This window comes from Falco rusticolus, chromosome Z, assembly GCF_015220075.1.
Source record: "Falco rusticolus isolate bFalRus1 chromosome Z, bFalRus1.pri, whole genome shotgun sequence".
Lineage (NCBI taxonomy): Eukaryota > Metazoa > Chordata > Aves > Falconiformes > Falconidae > Falco > Falco rusticolus.
In genome coordinates, this window is record NC_051210.1 from 22,561,141 (window position 1) to 22,588,878 (window position 27,738).

General features: G+C 44.9%; 1 protein-coding gene across 3 annotated transcripts; it reads left to right on the plus strand.

The window, feature by feature from the left end:
• Nucleotides 1-27,738, plus strand: TRIM36 (tripartite motif containing 36). 3 transcript variants are annotated; one of them, XM_037374153.1, is made up of 11 exons: nucleotides 1-181; nucleotides 9,020-9,251; nucleotides 12,376-12,441; nucleotides 16,822-17,165; nucleotides 20,387-20,533; nucleotides 21,596-21,691; nucleotides 22,603-22,856; nucleotides 23,487-23,611; nucleotides 24,152-24,442; nucleotides 24,746-25,043; nucleotides 26,565-27,738. In XM_037374153.1, exons 1-11 carry the CDS (start codon nucleotides 119-121, stop codon nucleotides 26,917-26,919), a joined length of 2,271 nt encoding a protein of 756 aa, XP_037230050.1. In that variant the 5' UTR covers nucleotides 1-118; the 3' UTR covers nucleotides 26,920-27,738. The 3 variants fall into 3 exon arrangements, with proteins under 3 accessions (XP_037230050.1, XP_037230047.1, XP_037230048.1); XM_037374150.1 differs by lacking the exon at nucleotides 12,376-12,441 and having other exon boundaries at nucleotides 4-181; nucleotides 16,840-17,165; XM_037374151.1 differs by lacking the exons at nucleotides 1-181; nucleotides 12,376-12,441 and adding an exon at nucleotides 8,018-8,151 and having other exon boundaries at nucleotides 16,840-17,165.

Genomic DNA, 27,738 nt, shown 5'->3' on the forward strand with positions numbered 1-27,738 from the left:
TCCTCACGGGCGCCGTCGGTGCCGTAGGCCCCCTCGGCGGGGCGGGGAGCGGAGCGAGGGCGGTGTTCCCCGCAGCGCCACGGCCCCCCCGGCGCAGAGCGGCGGACGCGGCGGGGCCATGGCGGTGGCCGCGGACGGCGGCCGCTTCGGCTACATCTTGGACCTGCTGAAGCGGGGCAAGGTAGGGGCGGCGGGGGCGGGGGATGCCGGCAGGGGTCCCGGCGGCGGCGGGCCGGTGCGTGCCGTGAGGCGGCCCCGGGGTGCCAGGCCGGTGCCGTCGGGGGTGCGCCCGGACCGGGGGGTCGCTTCCCTCCTTAACGTTTTGTTTGGGGGGTACCTGGCGCCGGGTTTAGAGCTGATGCACTTGGGGGCCCCGCCTCGTATCTGCCAGGCGCTTCCAAGGCTGCCGGATGGAAGAGTTAATACATGCGGTGCCCGATGCCACACAGCGCGACACAGCCCGGCCTCCGGCTCCTGCAGGCGGCAGTTGTCCTGCACGGTGCCGTGCCGTGCCGTGCGTGCCCTGCGGTGCCAGCCCGGCACCGGGGGCTTTCCCTGCTGCCCAGGGTTGGGTGGGCTGCGGGAGATGCTGGAGTGAGAAGCGCCGACCCCAGGAAATGATGCAGAGTTTGCGGATATTTTGAGGGGAACTAGCATGTTTTTTGTATGTATCCATCAGTAGCTCACAAATACGAGAAGTTGGATTCCCCCCTCCTTTTTCGAGAATCCAACTTCTTGTATTTGTGAGCTACTGATGCTGATACATACTAAAAACAGTGAGTACTTCTGCTCTTACCAAAAACTCCTGTGGTGGTTTAAAAAAAATAATTAGTAGTAGTCATGGTATTTTTAAACTTAAAAATAAGTGTGGCAAACAATGGTGTCGTTGGAAAAGATTGTTCTGAATGCATCCTGAAGACCTTCAGCTCATCTCCAGAGGCTGCCTTCACACCTTGGTTTTGTGCCCACTCTTCCTCCCACTCCCTCTTCTGAAAGTTGTGGATGGGCTTTTATAGCTGGTGAGAGAGGAGTTTCCTGGGTGATTTTCTGCTTCTTCTTGCCCGAGAGTAAACATGCCTGGAGCTCAAAAGGAAAATTCATATGGCCGAGTCTTGTTCCTGTCCTTTTTATGCAATACAAAGGGTTTCAGGCAAGAAGCATCTTTTGCCTGTGATTTGTTTGTAAGAGGGCACTACGCCTGCCCCTTATCTCAAAGTTAAACAAACAGCCTGTGCTGATAGCTTGAATCAGACACCCTCTGCAAGAGCATATGGCTTGGCGGGCAGATGATTTAGCACAGTAGAGTGAAACATGCATGTTTATGGAAAACAATGCTGGTGTTTATACATAGGGCATCACATTGCCAAGTTCCATCCTCAGAGGCATTTGATGTACCTGAAGAGAGAAGGAGCAGTAGCAGCTGTGTGACCTTCACAGACTTTCCATAATGGTGGTCACTGCTTGAGGCTTTCTGAGGTCGAGCTCTGACACCTCTCACTCTCCATGTTTTCCTTTTGCATTTCTTTACCTCTAGGCAGGGAGTTTAGATTACAGCCTCTTTGTAATTTATTGATGCTTCCCAGCATCTTGGAGGTGTTCTGCTGGGATAATTAAGCTGCTTTCTCAGGTGATGTAAATCATGCCAGCAAAAGGACTCTTCTGCATGGTAAACTGTATTTGCTTAGGGCAGGGGTCCTCAAACTTTTTAACCAGGGGGCCGGCACGAATGCAGTCACCTGCGGCTGCTTGGTTTCCCCCCCCAACCCCCGGGGGGGGGGGGGGGGGGGGGCGGCCGGGGGTTCTGTAAATACCAGGGGCTGGATTGAGGACCGTGGGGGGCCATATCCAGCCCGCGGGCCGTAGCTTGAGGACCCCTGGATTAGGGGCAAGGTATTACTACTTAGAGGCCCCAAGCACCCCAGTTTTCCCTTTCTCCCACATCAATAAAGCTTTCGAAATGAGGCCTGAGAACATTATCATGCTTTGGATTTACTGTTAAGCATCTGGTTTTCACTGAACGAAGAACTGTTAGAGAAACAGGACGTTAACAACAATACTTTACACTCGCACTCACCTTTCTCTGCATATGATCCCAGCAGGTGTGATACATCAGCTCTTAGACCCTGGGCATGCGACCTCTTTCAGCAGTTGTGCTGTGTTTCCACTCAGCTTCCAGCCTCTGTCAGGCCTCTCAAACAGGGCAAATCATTATATATAATCATTATATATCGCTTTTCCCTGGGGGAATGTCACTTCAAAAACCTGTTATCTCCTTTAATGATCTGTGCTAATTATTCCCCTATGACTCTGTTTCACACACAGACAACTTGCACATCGTACCTGGAACAGAAAGATGCACGTAACACTTTCAGCCCCAATAAAACAGTCCTTGCATAATCCATATACCCACAACATCTGTTTAGATTCACTGCAACACACTGTGAGATATCCTGGGCCTCTGAGGCACCTGTCAGAAACGTCACAGCAGCATCTGAGCACTCCAATTGTTAATCTGTCTTTTAACCCAAGTCACCTTTTTGTGGAAATACCCCTCACAATGCAGACGTAATCGGGCACACTTCTGGACACGTGGTAAATGGAAGAAAGTTGTTGTTCAAGTAAAGGTCTATTCTCCTCACAGGGATCCAAAACCCAGACAAGCTCTTTCCTAACAGAAACAGATTAACAATTCACTGCATTTTATACCAGAGGTACTGAGGCAGAAGGAATTCCATGACATTCTTTCAGGACTCTGAAATCCCAGTTCAAATCACAGCAAGGATGGACATTCAACACTCAAAATGACATAGTATTCTAGAAATGGTTCCAGGTTTCTTTTTTCCTCTTCGTCTCCATTGTCTATAAGTTTCCTTTTGCATCAGTCAAACACATGAACATCCCCACAATTGTTCACCCTCACTCCATTCAAAGTTGTTTAACTTGCATAGATATATGCTCTCTTCAATGGAATACATCTGCTTCTCTTGTATTATTGACTTCAAAGAATTTTTAAATGCTGTCAAGAAATACTTGTTCTGATGGGTAACTGATACCATTGTAGTCCATTTTGTAGAACCATTTTCAGGCATTTTTCTGTAAGCAGAATAAATTCAATAAACCAATGTGAATTTCAGAGAGAGGCTAGCAGCACTGACACTATGTTTGTGCACCGTTGATTTTGTTGAAATAAAGCTCTTGGCATACTCCATTTTGTAATCAATGCCTCACCCTCTGTTTTATTCCCTCACTCATTTCCTTTGTTTTGCCATCTATTCCTACCATCCCCATGGTTTGCAGAAACTGACAGTTTGTGACTCATAAGGAACAGCTTTAAAACCACTTCTCCAGAAAAAAGCATTTAGAGAAACAGTTACTATTAAACCCAAAATATAAACCTCATATAATGTGAATACAAGAAATAAAAAAAATAATTTGAAGAGCATTTCAAATCCTGCATGCTCTCCACCTGGCTCCTGTATGTGACACCTGATTTCTGTCCCTCTCTTCTGCCTGGTTGCATATAGTGACTGATGTACAATTCTCTCATGGTAGCATTTCAGCTTTTCTGCTGGTGAACGTAAGGGATAGAGCTACACAGGGATTAAAAAACTGAATCACATGAGAAACTGGAGAAAAGAAATATAGTAAAATTTACTAGCAGCTGTGGGGGCTGGTGGGTTGCTCTGGGCTGCCTGACTTAGCTGGAGTTCTGCTCCTCATCCTTTAGAAGATAAAGCTTTACATATTCCTTGCTTATGTGTAGGAAAGAGCTTGTCTGGGTTTTGGGTCCCTGTGAGGAGAATAGACCTTTACTTGAACAACAACTTTCTTCCATTTACCACGTGTCCAGAAGTGTGCCCGATTACGTCTGCATTGTGAGGGGTATTTCCACAAAAAGGTGACTTGGGTTAAAAGAGCATGTAGAAGATAACTTGTCATTCAGTTTCAGGTGACAGCTGGTTAGACGTTTCAGAGGAGCCAGAATCTGAAATTTAGCTGCTAAGAGAAGTTAAAATCCAGTTTGCCTTCACAGTTTTTAATCTGAGTTAATTAGCTGGGTTAGTCAGCCTGTGTGACAAAGGTGTGTTTCCACAGTTTGGGCATGTCCTCATCACTCCAGCAGTGGGTTCTTTGAAGCACCTACCAGAGCATGGGATGTGACACAGCGAGGGTGAGAGGCTAGCCATGCCCTGCGTGCCAGGGGTAGCTAGAATCTGAAGCGAAGGAGAGAAGGCAGCAGGACAGAATAGCAATTCCCTGTGCGCTGTGTGTGTATTGTTCATGGGTTTTGTGCCATATCTTTACGGTGCCAGAAACTGAGCCTGTGGCTGGGCTTCCTGTAAAGTTGATTTAATTTTTTTATTTTAATGTAAACCTCTTATATTCCAAATCCTTTTAAAAATAACCGTTTGTGCTAAACAGTAATAATTTGTTCACCGGTATGGATCTTCCCTAGTTCAGAGATGGAGTGTGTTTTGATTTGTCATGTGTTTTTGGGAAACTTTTTCATTATTATTCCTCCCTTCGCTTGGCAAGGGGTTTACTTCTGGAGGGAAACAGCAGGGTGCTGTGTGGACTGCTGTCTGTAGGTGCTCTTTGGATGCCCTGCAGCTGCTGCTTTCCTGGTGTCCTGAGCGTGAAGCAGAGTGCTGTACACATAGCAGTAAGTAATAAAAGTAAGGATGTACTGAGCCAGCTCAGCACACTTTGAGATGTGCCAGCTACAGATCCTACCCAAAGCTGATTGCAATCCCAATATTATGGCAGTTCAATGAGGACAGTCTTTATTTGCTCAGTGCTCTGTGCATAGCAGTGTCTCATATGACCTTCCGGACTTGTTTGGTCCAGCCGACCAAGTTATGGGCAGATAAACACCAGAATGAAAGGATGAAGGATTAATATTTTTATGGCAAGGGATCTTCAATCATCGTTATTTTCATTTTGAAACACCCACGGTCTATAGGCCCTTGGTGGCTGTCCAGGGAGATGCAATGAAGGGTAACCCTCAAGAAGACAAAGATCAGCCTGTATTCCTGAGCCAAACCAGGCACATTTCTCTCAGGCATCTTAAAGTCTTGCCTTATTGCTGAGCAAACAACATATCTTTCAGCCTGCATGACTGAAAAAATCCTGGGAAAAACAGTCATCTTCAAGGTGCAACTTTTCAAGGCTAACTAGAGAAGCAAACTGCATCACTGACGATGTACAGAGACTGGGATGAGGGCTAAAACCCCACTGCATCCATCCTGGCAGAAAATACTTCCATTGCACAGGGAGAAAAGTGTCTGCCTGCCGCCTCAGTCCCCAAGACAGTCATGTTAGCTCAGAAGCAAATCTCCCTCTTCACCCTCTGTATCTTTGCTGTGGATGCACTGGCTCTCCTCTGATGCAAACCTAGTGCAAGGCAAGTAGTAGCAGTTCAGTTGGAGTGCAGACCAGCAGAGAACAGGCTCACGCTTGAGCCATGGTGGCAAAGGCAGCATGAAAAAAAACCACGCTTTGGAAAGCTTTGGCCTGAGGACCTGACTGCTGAAGGCAGGGGAAGTGTTGCCAGAACCTCCAGCGCGCTTTGGGGCAAGGCTGTGTTTCTTCATGCAGCAGGACCCCAGATGCGCTCTATAACAAGCGTGGGATTTCTATAGCTTGTTGAAAGCCGGTGCCACATCCTTCTTTGAATTGTACTGAGAGTTAATGCAAAGGAGCGCTTGGGAGACTGCTGCATACCAGTGATTAAATTAACAAGCCCATTTAAACTGAGGTAGGAGGGAAAATAGGATGACAACCCCCACTCACTCCAGTTTCTCTCTTGTGCTGCTGTCTTGGGAGTGCAAGACATGCCAGCAATGCCTGGTCAGACCCTGCCTGCTGGGGGGGCAGGAGTGAATTATGAAGGATGTGTTGAACTATCTTGACACTTCCTCATGTATGAGTCCATCATTAGCAGAACAGGTGCCCAATCAATGCACGAATGTGGTTGGAAACAAAGCAGAAAGGTAGGTCAGACTTCTGTGGCCACGCTGGTCTTGCTGACTCCTTCTGCAGAGGCTAATGACAGGAGTCTTTTCTGATGGTGGTTTGTACTCTTACCTGTTTAATGTACCAGTGATTCCTAACTGTTGTTTTTTTCTCCCAGTACCATAAAGCTAGTGCAAATTTTGGCACTGCAAATGTAGTAGTCCTAGGCTGGGGGAGGACCAAAAGGCTAGTAAAGTGTGAGTGCTGAAGTGTGGTTTTTCCCTTTGGAGGCCTTTGAGGACCTATTCATCCATGTAACTTCTTAAAGTGGTGGAGGAGGAGGAGGTGGTAATTAAAATCCTGTTCTAAAGTACCCTGAAGCCTGAGCAAACAGGCACACAAACAAGCTAATAATACCTTAATGATCTATTAAGGGATTGAACAAAGAGTCACTCACAAGTCCTGGCAGTAACAGCAGTTGGCACTGTGGTCCATGTGAAGGCTGTGGGAGGACAGGAGGAAAGTGTGTGCTCCAGGTTTGTCCATGCTAGCAACACCCACCTCTGCTGGCACCTACACCTCTGGTATGAAATGCAGAACAGTTTGCATTGCTGTGTCACCAAAAAGAAAATTTCTCCATAGTGTTTCAAAGGCAGCAGTAGAGTGAAAGGGGCTTTGTTCTGGTCTGTGGCCGATAGTTTACTTGGCCCCGGGTCAACCACATCCAGCGTCAGCCACGGGTAGCGTGCAAATGTAGTCAAGGGCTTATTAAGTGCTGCATCCTTCAAAGCCTGCCTGTAACATCGGGAAATGTGGGGACAGTAGAGGTGGTTAAGGGATACCATAGTTATTCAGATATTTGCAAATCATTACTCAAAACATAGTTGGAAGACTAACAGTTCATGTCCCTACCAACCCTTTCTCCCCACCTGCTCAGTTAAGTGACATGTTCCAGTTTGAATATACATACTGCGCATTACTGGCTCCAGTTTGAATATACATACTGCGCATTACTGGCGTTACTGGCACCGTTTTGAGCACAGTACTCTGTGTTTTTATGATGGTGGTTTATAAAGTAAATGTAACATCTTCATGTGTTCTCTAGAAAGTTCTTCTTTGTAGTATTAGACATGCGAAAACATCACCTCTGTCTTCATAATTTCCAACTGTCATTTTCTATTCAAATTTCACGTCCAGGCCACCGAAGACCAGATGTAAATAGCGGCCAAAACCCAAATAAGGCATCTCAAGTGTGTTCCTTTTATTGACTCATATGCAGGGTAATTCTGAGGGGGAAAAGGAACTTCTTGTTCTGGTATTAGTCTTTTAAATAGGCAAGTAGGTCAAATTTAGGGTTTATCAAACTGTCGGCATTTCGTCGTCCAGGCAGTCCAGGCTCCATCCGCTGTGTAACGTAAGGAGACGGTACGCTCTCACCCCCGGGTTTCCCAGCTGGCGATTTTCCCCCCGGGGCCGACGCTGCGCTAACTACCGGCGGCGCCGCGCTCGCAGCGGCTGCAGCCGCGCCTCGGCCAAACCCGCCGAGGCTGGGGACGTAAAACGCATCCCCGTTTGCCCGGCGGGCGGTGAGAAGGGCATTTGCTGCGCCTCCTCCAGCGGACACGGGGCGCGGGGGTCCCGCCCTGCCCCTGCCTTCGCGGCCCAGCTGCCGCGCGAGCCGCCCGGTGGCGCCCGCGCTGGGGACGCGGCGGGGCAGCCCAGCCCGCGGGGACCGGCCCGAGTCTGCGCCGCGCCGGGCACCGCAGGCAGTTAACGGCGGCGCCTCGGCGGGGAAAGCACGAAATGCCCCCGCCGCTGGGACGGGCGGCGTGCCCGGTGCCGCTGGGCGGAAGAACACACTGAAACAGTGACACCGGCGGGGCCGGCGGGCGCGGGCGGGGCCGCGCACCCCCCCCCGGGGCGGCTGGACAGCTCCGTCGGGCCCGCCCGGCGCCGCCCCGCCCCCTGCCGGCCGCCCCGCCCCTGCCGCGGTGGGCGTTGGCCGCCCCGCCCCGCCGGTGCCCGGTGCGGAGCGCGCTCGCCATTGTGCCGTAGGCGACGCCCCTGTCCCCGCCCAGAGGACGGCAGCCCCGGCGGGTCGCCGCCCGTCTGGCCGGCCTAACAGCGCTCCGCCGGGCGGGCAGCCGCTGCCGCGGGGCCGGCGCGGGGATGGAGGGGTGCCAGCTGAAGAGCCCGGTAAGCGCCGGGGGGGAGCCGGGGGGCGCGGCCGGCGGGCCGGGGCTTGTCCTTCCCTCCGCTCTCGCGGCTTGTGCCGCGGGCAGGGCTCGCACGGAGACCTTCGGACGGGGCGCGGTGCGCGCAGGGGACGCCGCCGGAGGCACATCGGTGCAGCCGGCCTGACGCCGGCGAGCCGAGCGGCGGCAGCCCAGGAGGGGCCGAGCTGGGCGGGCGGTGCCTGCGCCGGCAACTTGATGCTTCGGCGGGGCTCGGCCGGCAGGTGCTGCGGGCGGGGGGCGACCGGAGAGCTGCTGCACCCACCGGGGCTGCGCTTCTGCGCAGTAAATAACTAAATAAATAATGTTCCTGACGCGGAACTGTTAGCCCAATGAAGTCACAGCGGTTCCAGCCCTTAAACGCGAATTACAGGCGGGAAAGCCTGTTGTTTAACCAGTCAGACGCTTAATTTCCCCACCACCCCCCTTGAAAAACGAGTGAACAAGCTGACTTAGACGTATGGCTTCCTATTGTTGAGAAGCACGGTTGCTTTCGTTTCACTAGGTCCCCGAGTAGAATTAAGACTACTCCCCTCCTCTCCTTTCCACCCCTGCAATGCAGACGTGACCTAAGGATGAACCGGCTTTGCCTGGTGGCAGTGCTCGTTTCAGCTGAAGTGAACGCTGGCAGCGCTTTCGCAAACCTTCATTGAGATGTGTTTGCGGTGTTAGCCAGAGGAGTGCTCCAAACCAGCTAGAGCTGTGTGGAACAATGATTGTAGTCTACAGAGCTGGGTTTTGGTGACATGCAGACGTACAGCTGTGCCGTAAGTCTTGCTGGCTCATGTTTTCTGCACTTACCCTTGTTTCTCCCTCTTTCTGTCACGAAGGTTACCATTAAGGGGATCGAAAGGGAGCTCATCTGCCCAGCATGCAAGGAATTATTTACCCATCCGCTGATCCTCCCATGCCAGCACAACGTGTGTCATAAATGTGTGAAAGAAATACTCTTTGCATTCGAAGACTCTTCTGTTGATGGAGGGTCTGAATCCTCTAATCAGAGTAGCCCTCGAATTAGAATCACTGCTAGTGTGGACAGAATTGACAGGATTACTAGATCAGGTATGTATCAGAATTTTTGCACCTTTTCCTAATTTTATGCATTAGATTGATTTATTTGAGCTGAATAGCATCTGCGTTGGTAAAATGCCTTCCCAGTACTCCTGATGTGGTTAGAGAGATGGCTTAGTAATAGTACAAGTCCTGTTCATTCTGTGGCAAGAACAATGGGAGTATTTTTAAGAACAATGCACATTATTTCATATATAATAGATTTGTCTTTGCGGTATCCTGTAAATCTTTGTAACCGTTGTGCTTGTTTATTCTTTTATTTCAGTTACATCAAGATGCAATAGCATTACTTTCAGTAGCATTGAGATACGGATTATCAGCAATTGTATTGCCTGTCAGTGGCACTTTTGAGGTGGTTCCGTCAGGTCTTGGCCAGCCTAAATTCAGTAATTCTGACTTCCTTCTGAGCGTCTGCAGACTTTGAAAATGATAGTTTTGTCCTACTCATTTTAACGGAGCACAGATGACTGTAAGATGAGTGCGAACAGTCTCTTTCAGTGAGGTCTGCTCAAAGCTTTCAAGAGGGCTTAGTTGTAAGACTCGGTGCTCTTTGTGACAGCACACCAGAAAGATTCTTACAGCTGTCCATGTAATCCACAGATGAGTTGATCTGCTTTTGCACAGACACATCGAAAGTGCTTTGTGCATCCTATACTGCTTGAAAGAAACCTTGTCTTGGCTTTTAGGCTTCCTTCTGACATAATTATCCACTTTAAAACCACACTCCACTGGTGCTCTGGAAGAGTCACCCATAAGACAAACCCTGAAGCTGTATCTTGCATTTCACATGTTACAAATGTTCATCCTCCCTTTCCCCGTTTTCAAAACTGAAATGTTTCATTTCACCCACTTCTCTTAAAGAACTACTGAGTTGTTAGTAGTGGTACTCTTTCAAACCAGTTTGATAAGTGAATGCTGTGTTTGCTGTGGCTTGGCTGGTTGAGGCTTACATGATTTTGAGGGAATCCCCAAGCCAAATGGTCAGTTATCTTCATTACAGTCCTGTTTTCTGGACATGGGGTGCACAGCCCCACAGTCACCGTGTAGCTCTGCATATACTTTCTGAGCCCTCTCTAGCTGCAGTGTTACGTAAGTTGGAATGAGAAGGACCCACTGGTGACTGCCTTCTTCCGAATCCAAGCCTGTTCCCTTTTTTCCTCAGTAAGCATAATGTTCTGGCATGGCATTGTATTCATGGATTGAAGTGGTCACCAGTTTTGGGTGCAGCTGTCTGGTTTATGTTTTTACAGCGTGGACATAGGAGTGCCGAGTTGGGTGCCTTGTGGACTGTGCAACTTGCACTGTGGGCAACCTGACCTTCCTGTGAAAACTGCCTTGGGAAGCGTGGGAGTGTCACACAGCCTGTGCATGGGGAGCAGCTTCCCCCTGCTCTGGCTCCACCACTGCCATCAGCAGTGTAAAGCAAGGAGCTAGTGCTTTATCTCCCATCAAAAGCTTCCCTCCAGCTTGCTCTCCATCAGGCAGTAGAACCAGTGATCTAGCATGATATGGCCTGCACATGGTGCTGTGGCATAGTCTGCCCTGTGCTCAGGAGAAGCAGAGCTCCCTCAGGAACCTGACATTTAATTACTACTAGATTTGCAGAGTTAAGTTTGCAGTGCCGCCATAGCTCTGCTTGCACGATTTAGCATTGCTACTTCCTTATGCCCATAACGACAGGGCAAGAAAGACCCGTTCTTGGTACTCCTGCCCCCTGCCCCCAAGATGTATACATGGAAATTGTTGCAGCCGTTGTAATCTTTAAATCCACAGTAGTCTGCCACCGTCCCAGTAAACTGATGGGAAGTTATGTGTTTTCTCCTCATCTGACCTGCTAGCAGAGGGAGATGAATGCTTTCCTAAAGACTTCTTACCCGTTTGAGTAGCAAGAGAGGGTTGAGACTTGGAAATAATGGGCTTCCTCCTCTTCCCCTCAAAGAGTGTTGAGCAGATGCACATCACAGGAAGACTATCTCAGACAGTTCAAATCTGCAAAATGAAAAGCATATGGAAGTGTGAGCTTTAAATAATATATTTGGAAATTCAGGTTATACTATCTTCACTTCTAATGTTACAGGCATTATACCTCCATTGCTATGTGGGTGTGATATTTGTTCTCAGATGTTTGGTACCAGTAATGTTTAACCAGCTTGCAATTTACATTTGTACAATTCTCATCCTGCATCTGAAGTGTCCATACTGCACATTGCCTTGCTTAATTAATTGTGTGATCCTTAGGGGAATTTGTAATGAAACAGCTCCGTAAGAGAGAAGAATGTACAAGAAAACATCCCAAGTGGGACCTCACATGTATAACAAAAAACTAATACAATTTCTGGTAGGCTTGTGCAGGGCATGTCACTGTCCAGACATTATCATTATATTTGAAAATGGACATGATACCTTCCTGCTGCTGTGGGTTTTTTCCTTTTTTTCACTTAAGGAATCCCTGCTATCTCCATGAGGAGTATCAGCTATTTACAATTATTTTGGCATTTAAATTCTTGAGCTGCCAGAAGGAACTGGTCCAGATTCTTGTGTTTGCTGTGCAGATGCAGCTTGCATTTTTAAATACAATTTATCTTAACAGAAAAAGGCCAGAACTGGTAGAACTCTTTATTTTTCAGTTGAAATGGAGTGCATTTGTCTCTTAAAATCTAACGTGTTGGTTTAAAAAATTCCCACTGTTTATATTGTATATAAAAATAATTTTTGATTTAAAAAATCATGTTGCATATAAAATGAAAATAAAGGATATTTCTTCTTGCTAATCTATTTTCTGTAATGTTAGTGTAATTATAGTGTTGGTGTAATTGAAGTATGTAATGTGGTTATGTTGACACCTGTGCAGCACTGACAGATGATGCAGAAACTGAATGTTTGAAATCTCTCCCTGAACCCCCCTCCCCATCTATTCTTTCTCCTTTTTTCTGTTCTGCTTAAATACTACAGTTGTTTCATGTGCTAGGAAATAAACATTCTTGCCTTTCAGCCCTGCAGTATTTTAACAGCCACAGGAGAGAAAAGAGTTGATGCTTTTCATTTGAACCATTGTAAACCCAATAGCATATCTAATTTTTTGGTTTCTAAACAGCTTTCTGTTCGTTGTTTGCAGCCTCACAGAGGAAATCTTTTGGGTGGAGAGGTAGAAATGCTTCACTTCTTGTATTGGCTGGAGATAGTCTAGCATTTAGATCTCAAGTTATTGTTGGTCAGCATATAGCTTTTTGTCAGTGGTCAAGTCCACAAAATGGCTTTTGCAGTGAGCAAAGGTACCGCAAAGGACTTCTGTAAGGAAAGCTTTTCATTCTGTTTAACACTGACTTAAAGGTCAACTGGACTGGAATTCAGTTAATGTATTGGAATATATTTTTTTCTTGTGTGTACACATGACTGAACATACATCGATGGGTGCAAACACACATGTTCTCTCTTCCCTTTAAAATAAAACCCCAACAGTCACCCCACCCCAGCCCCTTTTTAATTTTGAAGAGTTTACATGCCCAAGTTTCAGTAAAATTGCTGTCTTGCTGGTAGTGAAGTGCAATTGCTAGATTGATCTTTGTAACATTGAGAGGTCATGGTTGGCCATCGCTTGTAATTGGAAGAAAATACTAGTTCTTCATTCTGTCGGAGCCCACTTAATTTGATAAATAAGCACACTGAAATTTACACCATGTTAACCTGAGTAGGTAGTTCTGGATCTGGCAATTTAGTATGGCACATGAATATATGAGGAAAGCTAAATATTTACGTTTATACACTTGTCACATTTGGCAAGTTTAGTATCACCAGGTTGAAGGATAGCCAGTGTCTTTTTGTTTTAAGTATATCTCATTTCCAAAACTGAGCTAGTCGGATCATCTCAGCCAGTGTGTGGGCTTGTTAACATAAATATTTTTTTTTCATGTGATGCTCTGTCAAAAGCGGAACACACTTCCCCCCTGCCCACCCCCCCCAAGCTCAATGTTGTCATAATATTGGCAGTCACATGAGCAATCTGTAGAAACTGTCTTTCAAGAAAGACATGAACTGAGCTAAACACAAATCTGAATTTCACACTCCGTGGAGGACAAAGCGGCTAATCGAAAGGGGAAGTTTAAATTGCTTAGTTGAAGACTGAAAGTATCATAAAACAAAGATACTGCAGGACACTGGCAGACCTCTTGGAAAGCTGTCCTTATCTGCTCTTTTTGCAGAAAGCACCCTTTATTTGGGGAAGATTAAAGTATCTGAAAATGACATTTTGCGGCTACTGACTTACCTCACTTTTTCTTTTCTTTCTTCCTAAAAATCCACCCAAAAGCATTAACTGAGTTTCAGGGGGTGGGGTGTATGGCAATATACCTTTACATTTTTTTTTTTTAAAATTCTATGAAAATCCAGTTGACTTTTAAAATCTTTATTTTTTCAAACTCTCACACATTTAACTTCCATGTCTTCCATAATCATAAAACTCTGGTGATACTGTTTACTTGGAAAACAGAATTTTACCTTTAAGATGTCCTATCCCTTTGCAAACCATCAGCTGCAGGCTGGGCTTTTCATTTTCAGTGTTGGTACCTGTCCTTGGGGAGAGGACATTTAGACATTATCTTTAAAAGACATAGTGAAGATTGCTCTTTGACTTAAGTCTTTGCAACCTGTATCCTAGTATTTGTGAGTTTGGAATCTTAAGCATAAACATGTTGTACTAATTTTTTAGTTACTGATTGAGGTATTAATTGCAAGTGGAGCAGTCTGTTTACAAATCACAGTGGAAAATTTCTTGTGATGATCCTAATATTTCACAATTTGTTTGTTGTAAACCAGAGTAGCAAAGTGTGAAAGAGAATATCTGGAGGACCTAAGTTTCTCTGAGATGCACATCTAATATGACTACAAAATCCATGGGTTCTGCTGCTCTGTTTCTTTGTGTGCCTGTGGTTTTTTTTTTACATATATATATATATATGAATATTTTTTTATATATATATTTAAATATATAAGCAGAACTCAGTTTTAGCAAAGTGGACACAAGACAGATAGGAGAGATAGTGCTCAAAGTAATTTATCACTTCATCAGTGCTTTCTGTTTTAATGTACAAGTGTAGAAATCCTATAAGCAGAAAGCAGAGTAATCCTTGCTCCAAGTTAGCATTTTAACACTTGCAAAGAAGAGGATGTTAACATGCTTTAAGTGTTGAAGTGGCAGAGCATGCCGAGAAGCTTAGCAAGTAAACTTCCAGGGTTTAAAATGGGGAAAAAAACAATCCTAGGCTCTTGGAGTGCTGTTAGTGAAAAGAGATGAGACATCTGAAGGTGCACAGGGCTTCCTGGATACTGGATTGCTTTCTGAGAGCAGTGTCGCCAGTCTTTGCAGAGCATGGCTCATTCATGATGACTATCTTGTTTCGGGCCACCACTGGCAGAATGAAAGGCCTCCACTGGAATGCAGCTGAAGTCACCTTTGAGTTAAACAAACATCCCTTCCACATTTGAGCCACTTGGCCAGACTTCAAAAGCATGCAACTGGATACAAATTTCAGATTTTTAAACTTGACCACTGCACCATGGGTTTTTGTTTTCTTCTTAACCGTGCTTTGTCATTTTTGTCATTGCTTGCTCTCTGCTACAGCATACTGCTTGTAGGCAGTCCCTGGACATTTGACACTATATGATTATCTTCTTAGTTTTAGCAAATCTAAGTACTCCAGATCCCTTTCTGTAGCTGTTGACTGCATGGCACTGCATGTGAAACCGTTTTTGTTTAGGCCATGGTGGAAGTCTGGAAGATGTGTGTTCCTGTGCGCAGTACTAGCTTGGAGCATACTTTGGAAATACAGTTTGTGTTTCACTCCTGTTGCTGTGCATTGCATGTGTGTGTTGCTGTGCATCAAGTTACAGGTACTGCAGGACGTGCAGTTTGGGTAATTAATTCACTTCAAGTAAGTACTAAAAAAAATTTAAAAAAAATCTCTGCTTCCCTTAGCCAGAGAATTGTATACCAGTGCCTTCTGTCACCCATACTGTTCTGTAAATGCAGTCCAGTCGTTCCGCTCAGAACCTACAGAAAGGCATGAGACCAGCTGGGTTTGTGACTGCCAGCTTGTACACACGTCTGCTGTGATTGTGGCTTCTTAGCTGATGGTCATGCATAACTACCATGGGGCACATTTCAAAGATTATTTTTAAGAGCAATTAGTTCCTTCTGAGAATTGGTTTTGTTTTGTTTTTTAAGAGACTGAAAAGGGTATGATATGAAGGGAGGTTTTGGATTAGGTAGAGCAGCACAAGGCGGATGTCTTTTGGGTAGAATCAAAGGACGCTTCAAAAACAAATGAAGCATCAGCACTTCTGGTGGAAAGATACTGACTAAATACAGATGAGGACAAATTCCCTTTTCTGAAGAAGAGCCAACTCCAACACTAGGAATTCAGCTGTAAGTCATACCTGCATTACAAATTTGTTAGTTACACCAACATACAGCCCTCAAAGGGATCTTAAAACCATGCTCCAGCTACAGGGGATGTTTTATTATTTCTGTGTAAGGGGAAGCTGAGAGGGCACACATTAAGGCTGAACAGTGGCTTAGCCTCCTTCAGAAATAGATAAAGGATTCTTTGATAGTTGTGCCCGCTGGGTTCATGAGTGAGACATGGGAATGCACTCCTTGTTCCGTAGCCTCAAGAATGTTACCCTGTAAATAGCTTTCGGGTCTGAGTGAGCCATCCCCATGAAAGGCTCCAAAGGCTCCTCCTTACCTTTGTGACCTGACTTAAGCCTTTGATCACTTTATTCTGGAGAGGAGGGGATATTTGTGCATAGCTGTTTGGTAGGAGTGCGGTTTCTTTGCCATCCCATTTTGAAATGAGAAGAGATAGATGTACCCTGTGTAACACTGCAGATTTGTGGTTCCCCAGTTCAGGATAGAGGAATCTCTCAAACACAACAATCTTAGCATCCCCTTGGTATGCAGTGCTTACTTACTAGTCCTCTTTTATCAAGTCCATTCAGCAAGGGCCAAGTCAGCCTCTGCATGTTTTGACTAAATGATTTGGCTGAGATTTCATATTGGTAATATCTAGTTCTCTTGTTTTCCCTTTAATTTTTTATTTGTCTTTTGAGATGAGCCAGATAAATTTGACTCATCCAAAACAAACTTTGGGGAGCTTGAAGCTGGCTATCTGTGTCTGGGAATAACCTGTCTCATTCTGGGAATAAGCATCTTTTCAGTATGGGCAGCCAGTTAGCCTAAAACTGGTTTCTGGAGGGTTTTGTGTTCAGTGTTTTGAAAGGCAGCAGATTGAGTGCATCCAAAACTAGAAGAAGACAACAGTATTGGAACAGATAAATTCATCTTAACATGGAATTGAGTTTCAGAGTAGTAGTTTGTGGTGGCCCCTGGACTTGGGCATTACACTACCTTGTCATGGCAAATACATTCCCTTTGGCTTGGCAGACTGCATATGCGTTGGGATTGTACTGGTTTGGATGATGCGCTACAATAGTTTGGAATGGGTTCATAAATTCCTGTGCTTCTCCTTCTAAACCTCTTCTGTTTATGCTCCTTCTAAATCAGGATTTGGTGTCTACACAGGCAGAAAACACAATTCAGTGACTTCTAGATTGAGTCTATTTCCTTGTCCGGGTTGCCAGAGGAATATTGATCTTGGAGAACGTGGCATCAATGGCTTATTTCGCAACTTTACTTTGGAAACGATCGTGGAAAGATACAGACAGGCAGCCAGGGCAGCCATTGCTATTATGTGTGATTTCTGCAAGCCTCCACCTCAAGAATCCACTAAGAGCTGCATGGACTGCAGTGCAAGCTATTGCAATGAATGTTTCAAAGTACACCATCCTTGGGGAACTGTGAAAGCCCAGCATGAATATGTAGCACCAACCACCAACTTCAGACCTAAGGTAGGTATAACATACCTTACAGAATTTAGGTTGCAGCATTTGCATATAGCTTCAAACGTATCTGTGCAACAGTAGTTGCTTATTGGGACCATTGTTGCTTTATTGACTCCAGCTGTTATTTATTGAGTGAAACATAAGTTTCTGTTCTTGTTGATGCTGAAGTGGTTGTTATTGGAGGGGGCACTGAAAACATGTTTTAAGGTGACACTAAAACCAAGGATGTTTTACTTGCGGGAGTGGATCATGTTATTTGTCATTTTGGTTCTTTTTTTTTTCCTTCTGTTTTTGGAAGAGTAAATGGTCTTGAACATCTAGAATGGCAGTGCTTTTCTCTAAAAGTATGGGTAAGGAGGATGCCTGTGTGCAGTAAACTTAAAAAACCCAACACAACTGGCCTCCCCCCTGCCCCTTTAAAGCAGGTTTCCTTTAGATGTTTTGTGCTTGAGCTTGATCCATCACAAAGCCATCTCCTTTCTTGCCTTCTTCTTTGCACCTAGCAATAGCAAAAGGTGGAGTTCAGGTCTCCATTGTTATTACACCCTGTTATTTTTTTTAGCTATAGCAGAGGAGAAGAATGTAATGGCAAGTTTTCTACTTTACGTGCTGCTACTGCTGCACTTGTACAAAACCGAGTGATTGTGAAGTGCTGTTACTGTTGTTTTTCCTGCTAATCATGGTGCAGAACATGGCAGTGCCTTATTGAATTTAAGTTACATGATAGGAGGAATTGTCACAGCTGCCATCTCTCTAACAAGGGACCACAGTAAGTCTTAATGTCCCAGCACTTGCTGCATGCCTGTGGCCAGTGACCTCACTGGAGGTCCAGCAGATAGCAGGAATGCTAATGTTCAAGGAGTCCTGATTAATTTTTATTAAGTTAAGTAAATTTGATGAATGTGCAATGTGTACAAGGCTCTTGCTGGTGGTGTACCTTCTTTCTGAAGCTGCAAAAATTTGAGCCTCAAAGGTTAGCGAGCAGATGATAGTGAACATGCAGAAGTCCGCTTACTGCTGTCTTGAGTCTAACACATTCATTCCAGTTAAGAGCAAGCATGTGCTTGATGTGCTTTAAAATGCGCTAGCACACACCTGTCTTGTCCCTTTATAGGATAAATGAACAAGGTAAAAGTTTGCATGCTGTCTTCTGGCTCTTGGTCCTAAATGCTGTACAGCTCCTTAAAAACTTTCGTTCTATGGTATCTAAACCCTTAAAATACCAAGGGCATCTTGTGATCCGTGTGTATTCTTAAAGGTACCATATGTTGTTATACTACATGCAGCCTGAATTTGATTTTAAAAGTCAGTAGTTGAATTATCCTGAAGTAGAGCAAAGGAGGGGGAGAAGTGATTTAGACCATCCTGTCCTTGATTTATCACGTGTATACATGTGTGGGATTTAGCTTTTTTAAATAATGTGTGAAGACAGATGTACTATTTAAAAAAAAAGAACCCCCTCCCCGCCCCGAACTATGCTATAGTTAAATTGACTATAGATACATCTACTATGTAGGAAGACTTCCCAGCAACAGTAAACTGATGTTTACTGTGCTCTTATAGAGACTTTTTTGAGGACTGCTTGAGCTTAATAGAAAGAAAAAAAGAAAGAAAAGTGCATTTTTCATTGCACTGCATTGTTAAGACCTGAACTGAATGCATGGAGTATTTGCTGGTCTCCTAAACAATGTTCTCAGTCATCACTTTCGTTTAGAACCAGACTGGACAGCACTTTGTAACGTATATGGTGGGGATGGGAGAAGCACATACTGGGCTGATTGTTCTTGAATTTTAAGAGAACTAGACAAGGTAATCTGCTGACCTGCCTCTAGCTTGTGTGCTATAATTCTTGCTTATATGAGCTATGCCCTGCTGTGGAAAAATTACTGCCACAGACTAACAGCATGACTGCATGACTTTTTGGAAATGTCAGATGTCTACCTGCACAGCTCATTTTCCTGAAAGTTCCCTATTTTTCTTTCTTTTTCTCAAATCCAGCAGTCAATGAAAATGACATAGCTTATGACATATTCTGCTTAATGATAGTCTTTTGTACCAAGATGGCAGTGAGATTAGTGTCTTTGGGCTTTTCACCATAGCCTAAGATAACATTTGGGGGCTTGAAAGCTGGTTTTGGACATGGCCTGCTATTTGAGATTAGTGTGCTCATGTTTACGCTACTCACAATTTTCTCCTTCTGTGCCCTTTTCTGTCCTTTTTTGTGTGTGTGTCTGAAAAGGTGATACTTTTAAAACTTGAGTATTGGCACAGCTATCTTGTTCTTGCATATTGGCACACCTGTCTTGTTCTTTTGCTTGACATGCAATGGAAAAGCTTTGTCAAGAGCTCTTCTGTGGTAACAGGGAGTAGATGGACCCAAATCAAATGCTGTCTTTCAGTCCTCTGGAATGAGGCAAAATGTTATTTGTTTGTTTGTTTGTTTGTTTTTTTTTTTTTTTTAAACAACCTTTCCTCCCATTTTAGATAGGTTTATGTGTTGCTTGAGCTTGGAGTTGAGCAGCACTTCCCCCCACTTTGAGGAGTTATTTCAATATGTTCAGTTTTTGAAAGATGATTTTTAGTGAACACCAGCATTTTTGCAATGTTGTTTATGCTGATACTGGAATTAGCGCTCAGCATGAACAACTTGTAATTGGAGTCAGACAGAGAAGCTGAAACACTGGAGCCTTTTGTCTTTAAAATGACTGTGACTGGCGGTGGCTGCGTTTCATTTGTTGCTCCAAGAGCAGCGGCTATGTGGCTGGTCAGAGTGTAGCTTAGACTCAAATCATTACAGTATTATGTCAGCTTTTGCTTTAAGAAACAGTTCATGGCTGTTTCAAGAGATGCTGGCATGGACATGGTTAAATTTGACAGGATGGGTATGTTATATATTGCATTTACAGAACAGGAGTGTAGGGAGCTTGAGGCATGCAAACAGCTTCAGGGATTAGCAAAACAGTTGATTGCAGTATAGAGGCTATGTGGTGCGTACGCTGACATTGCCACGTGTTTACTCACTGTTAGACTTCGTCAGACTGTGTGTGTCCATCTGCTGCCTTTCACTGGTGTGGACAAATATAGAAGAGGGAAGATAAACCGAATATAAAAAAATCTACTGATGAAATCAGACACAGATGTGGGATGCTTGAGAGTTTTGATGATTTGTTAAGCACCTCAGTTTTTAGAAGCACACCTGTGTTCTCTCTGCTCTCTACTTTTTTCAGATTTTGATGTGTCCAGAACATGAAATGGAGGGGGTGAACATGTACTGTGAAATCTGCAGAAGGCCTGTTTGTCACCTTTGTAAACTGGGTGGATATCATGCAAACCATAGAGTAACAACCATGAGCACTGCCTACAAAACGCTTAAGGTAGAAGTAAATATTGTTGGACCTGACCTTGGGAAGGGGAAGAGTAGTGAACGGCTGGTGTTAAGGGCAAGTTCCCTCTGGCAGGAAGCCAGGATGTGTGTTTAGAGGACACTGAACTAGTCATGAGGCATGCTGTTGTGCAATATCTGTTACTGTGTATATTAGTGTGGCATAGTGTGTGTCTGAGAAACTGTATTTTCTATGAGGTTTGAAACATAACCCCTTAGAAGTGTTTCCACCTTATTTTAGCCAAGTACAGCAGTATTGACCAGTGGAGAAGGTTTAAGCAGTTAACATTGAACAATCTAGCTTTCTGAAAATAACTGTCCTTGTGGCTTGGGTTAGCTGATGCTTTAGAAGCACTCCTGAAAACTTTGCATCTGAAGTGTCTGTTGGGACCTTATAAATTTCTGAAGTTGTGTAGCTGTTACTTCCCTAAGCACAGTACAACAGGGAAGACTTGCAAAGATTGCTTTGTTTTTAAAGAATGATTGCTGCTACCTCCTCTTCTTCCTTTTCTTCCTCTCTTCCTCGCAGGGAAAGAAAAAAAAGACCAGACCCGCCTGTCTTGTGCTCTTTGGCCTCCTTGCAAGTTTGCAAGGCTTTTCCTGTACAGCTGTTAACTCTTGCAACTAAGGAAGTGCAGAGACACTCATAAGTTCATGCCTAGAACTACTCATTTTTCTAGCAAATCTTAATACAAATGACTTAATAACTAACAGGGCTTTTCTGTAAGTTTTAGTAATGTCCTGAAGCCTCATGTTCCTAGCCTTAAGAAAGGGTGACTCCTGTGGCTGAGGAAGAATGAGCCAGGTCAGGCAGTTGCCTCTTGTCTTTAGAGGCTGTGCCCCAAGCTCTGCTCACAGCAGTGGCCTGATGTCCCTGTGCAGCAATGACAGGTCACCGAGCAATTCTGTGTGGGCTTGCTGCTCCTAACTGGTGGCAGGCTGTTGTCCTTTTAACTAGATCAGCTGAGTGCTAGCTGGATGACGTGCCTGTGCTGTTTGTCAGTTTGGGTGAGACACCCTTATTCTGCCAGCTTCCTATTTTTTTTTTTAATAGGAGAAACTTTCAAAAGATATCAAGTACCTCATCAGGAAGGAGAGCCAGGTGAAAGCTCACATCACCCAGCTGGATCTGCTGCTGAAAGAAACGGAGGTAAGAGTGACTTGCGGGTTGTCTGGGGATGGCCCTTGCAAAGACTTGAACTGTTTTCAGTGAAGTGTTGAAAATCCTTTTTTTTTTTTTTTCAGTTAGCCAGTAGAACAATTTCTGAATGGTTTGCGTTGGTCGTGAATCATACACAATAAGACATAATCCTGACAGTGTGGGAAATCTGGGCAACATACAGAGTGAAGTTAAGTTTTGGGTGCTGCTGTTGAATTGAAATACAGCTTATTTGACACTTTAACCAAAGACACATGTTTTACATTTACAGCTCTTGTGTATTAATGGTGCTGCGCAGTTTATGCTGTCTGTTTACCTTGAGGATGTTGCAGTGAAATCAGAATTAAGGGAAAAATCTCCCTGCAGAAGAGTCATAGTTGGAAATCACATACAAGCTGAAAAAGACAATGGCAGAAATTGCAGGAGCTCCTGGACCTGCCTCTGTCTTGATACAGATTGTCTTTCTGTGCTTCTCAGTGCCTTTTGTTCAGGGCACTAGTCAGAGGTAGCACTACGGTTCTGAGGGCATCCGTGAGAAACTGGGCTGGACCTCCGGTTCAGGGTGATGGGGGAAGGTGGAAGAGCACCTAGCTCTTGGGCACAAAGACTTTGAGACTGACCTGCTTGCTTTTCCATGAGCTGTTTAGACAAATGCCATGCATAACTCAAGGCGCAGTCAGAGGAACACTTTCCTGCTCTTGGTTCTCGGTGTTAGGGTACTAAACGCTAGCTTGGGTGCAGCGCTGATCGCGTTGTCAGTCCCAAAGAGCACAACAGAGCTCATTAGTCTTGTCTGTCAAGCGCCTGACTAGATTGCTGTGATACCTTGAACAACCTTATGTATGTTTCTGTACACAGCCGCAGCTGTGGAATCTGTCTGAGTGTCTTTTGTTCCCTTCTAGTGCAACAGTGAAAGGGCTAAAGAAGAAGCATCTCAGAGTTTTGAGAAATTATTTCATGTCCTGGAAGAGAAGAAGTCTGCAGCCCTTAGGGCAATTGAAGCTTCTAAGACTTTAAGGCTGGAGAAATTGCAAATGCAAGCAGAAGAATACCAGGGGCTCCTGGAAAATAATGGCCTTGTCGGATATGCCCAAGAAGTGCTTAAAGAGACTGATCCATCTTGTTTTGTTCAAACAGCAAAACAACTTCACGTCAGGTATCTGAATTACCTTCTGTTTGAGGGACGGGTACCCTTCCAGGATGTCTGGTCAGCCGTATTGTTTTGACACCTGCTAGCAAAGTACGGAATGTCTTGCGGAGGCTCAGGAGGTGGTCCCGGTACCGTTCAGTAGCAGTAATTAGAGTGTGCCTTCAAAAACAGCACACAGGAGGGGCCCTGTCCTGTGGCAAGACCGAGCCTCCCTCAGTAGGACTGCAGTGGAAGGGTGGCTTGTTCAGCTCACTGCCGCTTTCCTTTGCTCAGAGATTGTATCGGGTATTTGCAAGTTAATCAAACATGTCTCTTCCGGCTTTAAACGCTTTCATCTTAATGGCTGCTCTCCATGAGTGCTTCACACCTATTTTGCTCTTTGAGCATAATGCCTCAAATTGTTAAAATGCTCTGCCAAGAGAATTGCCTGTTCCTTACCTTTACGCGGATGTACAAACAGCCTTTAAATGTTGCCTTTGAATTCTGTCTAGAGAGGCAGAACTTTCTGGGAGGTATCAGTAACTATATGAAGATGGAACTTTTTGGAAAGCAAAGCTTAGCAATTTTGTTTAAGGAATGCACACACGTGAATTCCCTTTTCTCTCTTCTGCCATGCCTCTGCTTCTGCGCTGTCAGAATCCAAAAAGCTACCGAATCTCTGAAGAGCTTCAGGCCAGCAGCTGGAGCTACTTTTGAAGACTTTGTGGTGGACATCGCCAAGCAAGAAGAGATCCTTGGTGACTTGTCTTTCCATTCCAATGGTAAGTTGCGAGCGCACCAGCTCATTGTCAAGTTACAGCTTTAAGGGCTGCTCTGAAAGAGGCAAAACTTAGGCAGGGCTGCAGCTGCAGAAGTCAGTCTTGTGACTTGTGTTGTCCTTTCTGTCTCTGTGATCCACAAGGCATTACCTGGCAGCAATGTAATGAAGCTTCAGCTTTGGTAACGAAGCTAAGACGCCATTGCTTTCAGTGCCAGTTAACACTGGCTTCCAAAATATTGTAGATCAGTATTACTAGGTCTTTGCAGATGCTTTTTGTTGCACGACAAAAAAGAACAGTTTTCATACGCTTTTTTAGCTGCCAGTAGAAACGAACGATACAACTTTGAAAGTAAAAACAGAAAGCGAAGGTTTTATTTAAGTGCACATCCAGAACCATGCTCATCTGCACTCGTGAACTGAGCCAGGTTCCCCCCTGCGACTCATGGTGCTGTAGCCACTCAACAAAGGGCTTGTACATGAATTCTAGACCAAGGTGTATCTAAATGTGAGGGTTATGCCTCCTGAGTCTCTGTCGTTCCAGGTCTGGAAATACCAGAGATCAATGAAGAGCAAAGCAGAATATACAACCAAGCTCTGATCAGCTGGGAATGCCCTGGGAATGTCGACTCGGCTGATATCTATGTCCTTGAATATCGTAAGCTTAATAGAGAAGACGAGACTGAGATGTGGCAGGTCGAAGTTTGCAGCAAGAGCAAAGTAATATCTGATCTTGATGACGACAGCAGCTATGCCTTTAGAGTTCGTGGATATAAAGGCTCCATCTGTAGCCCTTGGAGCCGAGAAGTTGTTTTGCGTACTCCTCCAGCTCCAGGTATGGGGTTTTCTTCTTTCCGCAAGGTGCTGGATCTGTGTCTGTCGGTGTTGAGAGCTGTGCGTACGTAGTTCCAGTAGCTCCCAGACTTTGACTATACAGTTACTAGTTGCATAAATGTTGAGAAGCACTGTTAATGGGTTAAGTAGGTAGCATGCTGAGACTGTGTTAAATTGCATGATGTTCCTGGTAGCCTTCAGAAGTGGGAAATCCCAGTACCAGTGTATATGCAAATGTAGTTTATAAGCACAGGAGGCCAAATACCTAACTAAGAGGACAATTTTTTGGGATACTGTTTTTCAGTTTTCAGTTTTCTTTTTGATGACAAATGTGGGTACAACAGTGAACATCTCCTGCTGAACCCAGGAAGAACCTCTGTGGAGAGCAGGGCTGGATTTCCTCTGCTGCTGGGATCTGAGCGCGTGCAGGTCGGATGCTACACAACCTTGGATTACATCATTGGTGACACTGGGATTGCCAAAGGGAAGCACTTCTGGGCTTTTCACGTGGAAGCCTATTCATACCTGGTGAAAGTGGGAGTTGTTTCTAGCCACAAGATAAATAAATTGTTCCATAATAGCCATGACGTGACCAGCCCAAGGTAAATTGCATATTCTTGCTTAACACATGTTTTATAGAAGGAGATGTCTTTTTTAAAATATAAATAAAGAGCGGTTCTGGCCTCAATTAGTACACAAGGTGAACCTAACGAGTGCAAAGTAGCTTGAAGGATATGGTGTAAGCAGGTTGCCCTGTTCATCGTCTACAGTTAGCGGGGAAAATGTGCTAGTTACCCAGAGTCCTATTTTCTTTCTTTTGAGGGTAGAAATCAGGTTTCTATAGATGTCAAGATATGTCACTTAAAGCAAGAAGGTAAAAAAGACAAATACTGCAAGATTGAAGCAATGCTTAATTGTCAGTAGTAAGACTCCGCCTTCATTCCTTAAGCATGCTAAGTTTGGCAGCCATTCAGAGGTACGATGTTCACTGTGCACATCTGTGTATCTTTGCTGTAGCTTGTGTCACGGTGGATTCCAAGCCACTGGCTTATCCCAGGCTGTGTGCTTGCATGTGGTACTGGAGTGCTAACTGAGGAGAAGCTCAGTGGACAGTGGACAAACGAGCAAAAAAGATTTCCAGCTCTCAATTACAGCTGTACTAAGCCTGGACGTGCCTAAGAACTGCAGGCTGGGAGGCTGTCTGCTGGGGACTCTGAACTTTTCCAGGAATCTGACAAATGTATTGGCTTCCTCCTGGAAGTGTAAGAAAGCCAATGTCTTGAGCTGCTTAAAGTCAGATGGAGCCTTTTTGCAAAGTGAGGACTTAGATCCTGATTTCCTGATCTCTTTTTCCGTATCCACACAAATATCTGGAAAAGTTGAGCTGACACACGTCCAGCCTCCCACCAGAAACGCAAATCTAGGTAGGAATTGTCTGCACAGAAGAATGTCTGCTTCTGCAGTCTGGCTTCTTCTGGGGACAGAAGCAGGGGGAAAAGCAAGTAGACTGAACAAAGCTGGCTACAAACTTTTCCCCAGTAACCAGCTGGGAAACAGGGGTTCAGGGAAGCCTCCAGGCAGTGCACTTTAAAAGCAACAAACAAAGTGGCAAGCCAAACAAACCAGATGCACCAAAACCCGAAGCCTACCGTGTTGTGTTGTGAATTTTAAAAGGCAATGTAATACAGCAGTGGTGTGGAAAAGTCATAGAACAACAGTAATGTTAAACGTATTTACTGGTGTCGCTTAACATTATGTAAATGAAGTTAAATGTATCTTGTCTGTAATGGTTAGTCATTTTCGCTAAATTACTTCTCAAGTTAACTAATTTACTGTTCCTGTAGGTTCATTAATGATTGCCTAGCATGAGTACACTCAGATACACCTGTTCCTTAGTAAAGCCTTCTGTGGTCTCATCCGTATTAGTGTTTAGCTGTTATTGTTTGAAGTGGCCCATGTGAGTGTCCTCCACCTACGACAGGCATCTTCCCTCCTGGCTTAGGTAGATTTTTACCCCACAAGGTTTTCCAGGTAATTGTGTAGTGTTACGTATCTTATGGAAGTGTTTTCTCCACTTCACATCACTGTTCCCACAAAAACAAACAGTTGTTTTTCTGTTCCAGATACGAGCAAGACAGTGGTCATGACAGTGGGAGTGAAGATACCTTCTCTGACTCATCGAAGCCTTGCACTCTGGTCACTTTAGGCATGAAGAAGTTCTTCATCCCCACGACACCTGCTGCCCCCAAGGATCCAGCAAGCAGAATCCTTCCCCTGCCATCGTGCTTGGGCATCTGCCTTGATTGTGACAATGGCAAGGTGGGGTTTTATGACGCAGACCGCATGAAATGCCTTTATGAGTGCAAGGTGAACTGCTCTGGCATAATGTACCCAATGTTTGCCTTAATGGGTGGCGCAGCCATTCACCTTGAGGAAGCTGTCACAGCGAAGTATGAGGAGTACCACGACAACGTTTAGTGCAGTAACCTCTTTCTATTGCTGCTCTGAGATGGAGAATGACGGCAGGAGAGCTCTACCTTGTCCCGATTAATTATGTTCTACATATATGTTGCTCACAAGTCTCTCTGTCATGTCTTTTTTTAAACACGTTGTCCAGACACTTCCCACACCAGTGTGAACTGTTCTGGGAACTCTCCTGCCTTTCTCGTGATCTGTGTGATGCTGTTCTCTACGGACTTTCTTGGCAGGAGGAAGCAGGAAAGAAGTTTAACTAGCAACCAAGATCACTCCTCATGGGTAGAAATCTGCCTTCTATGTAACTTAAATTCTTACGTAGTCAGTTTTGCACTTAATGAACAAAGCTGACAGCGTGTGATTGCTGTTCTCCTTTTAAGATACCTGCCTGAAATGCCTCTGAGGGATCAAACGCCTTCCAAATAACCCCAGAGCACCGGGGTTGGGCCTTTCAGCACGAAAAATTATACACCAGACAGAAGTCGGAACTGCATATGAACGTTTAGCTTGTATTTGGAAAGAGAAGGGTAAACTAGAATACGATTGCATGTCATATACCTTTGATGTGGCTGTAAGCTAGAACTCTGACACCTGGCGTCATGCAGTTGGTGGCATAATGATAAGTTTCTTTACTCTTCTGGGCTTTTACTATAGGCTGTAAACAATAGAGTGCAATTCTACTTGAAGTACAGAATTCAATGTCCAAAATCAAAGGTGTTTGCATGTGTGAGTAGTTGTACCTGGTATTTAGGCAAAAGCAAATGAGTTCTTGACATCAGTTGTAATATGTGAACGTTAAATAATCAGGTATTTCTTAATTTT

Coding starts and splice junctions, on each gene's coding strand:
- TRIM36 (XM_037374153.1), top strand. CDS start 119: ATGGCGGTGGCCGCGGACGGCGGCCGCTTCGGCTACATCTTGGACCTG. Junction 22,857..23,486: donor GCAAAACAACTTCACGTCAG/GTATCTGAATTA, acceptor CTGCGCTGTCAG/AATCCAAAAAGCTACCGAAT. Junction 24,443..24,745: donor GCGTACTCCTCCAGCTCCAG/GTATGGGGTTTT, acceptor ACTGTTTTTCAG/TTTTCAGTTTTCTTTTTGAT.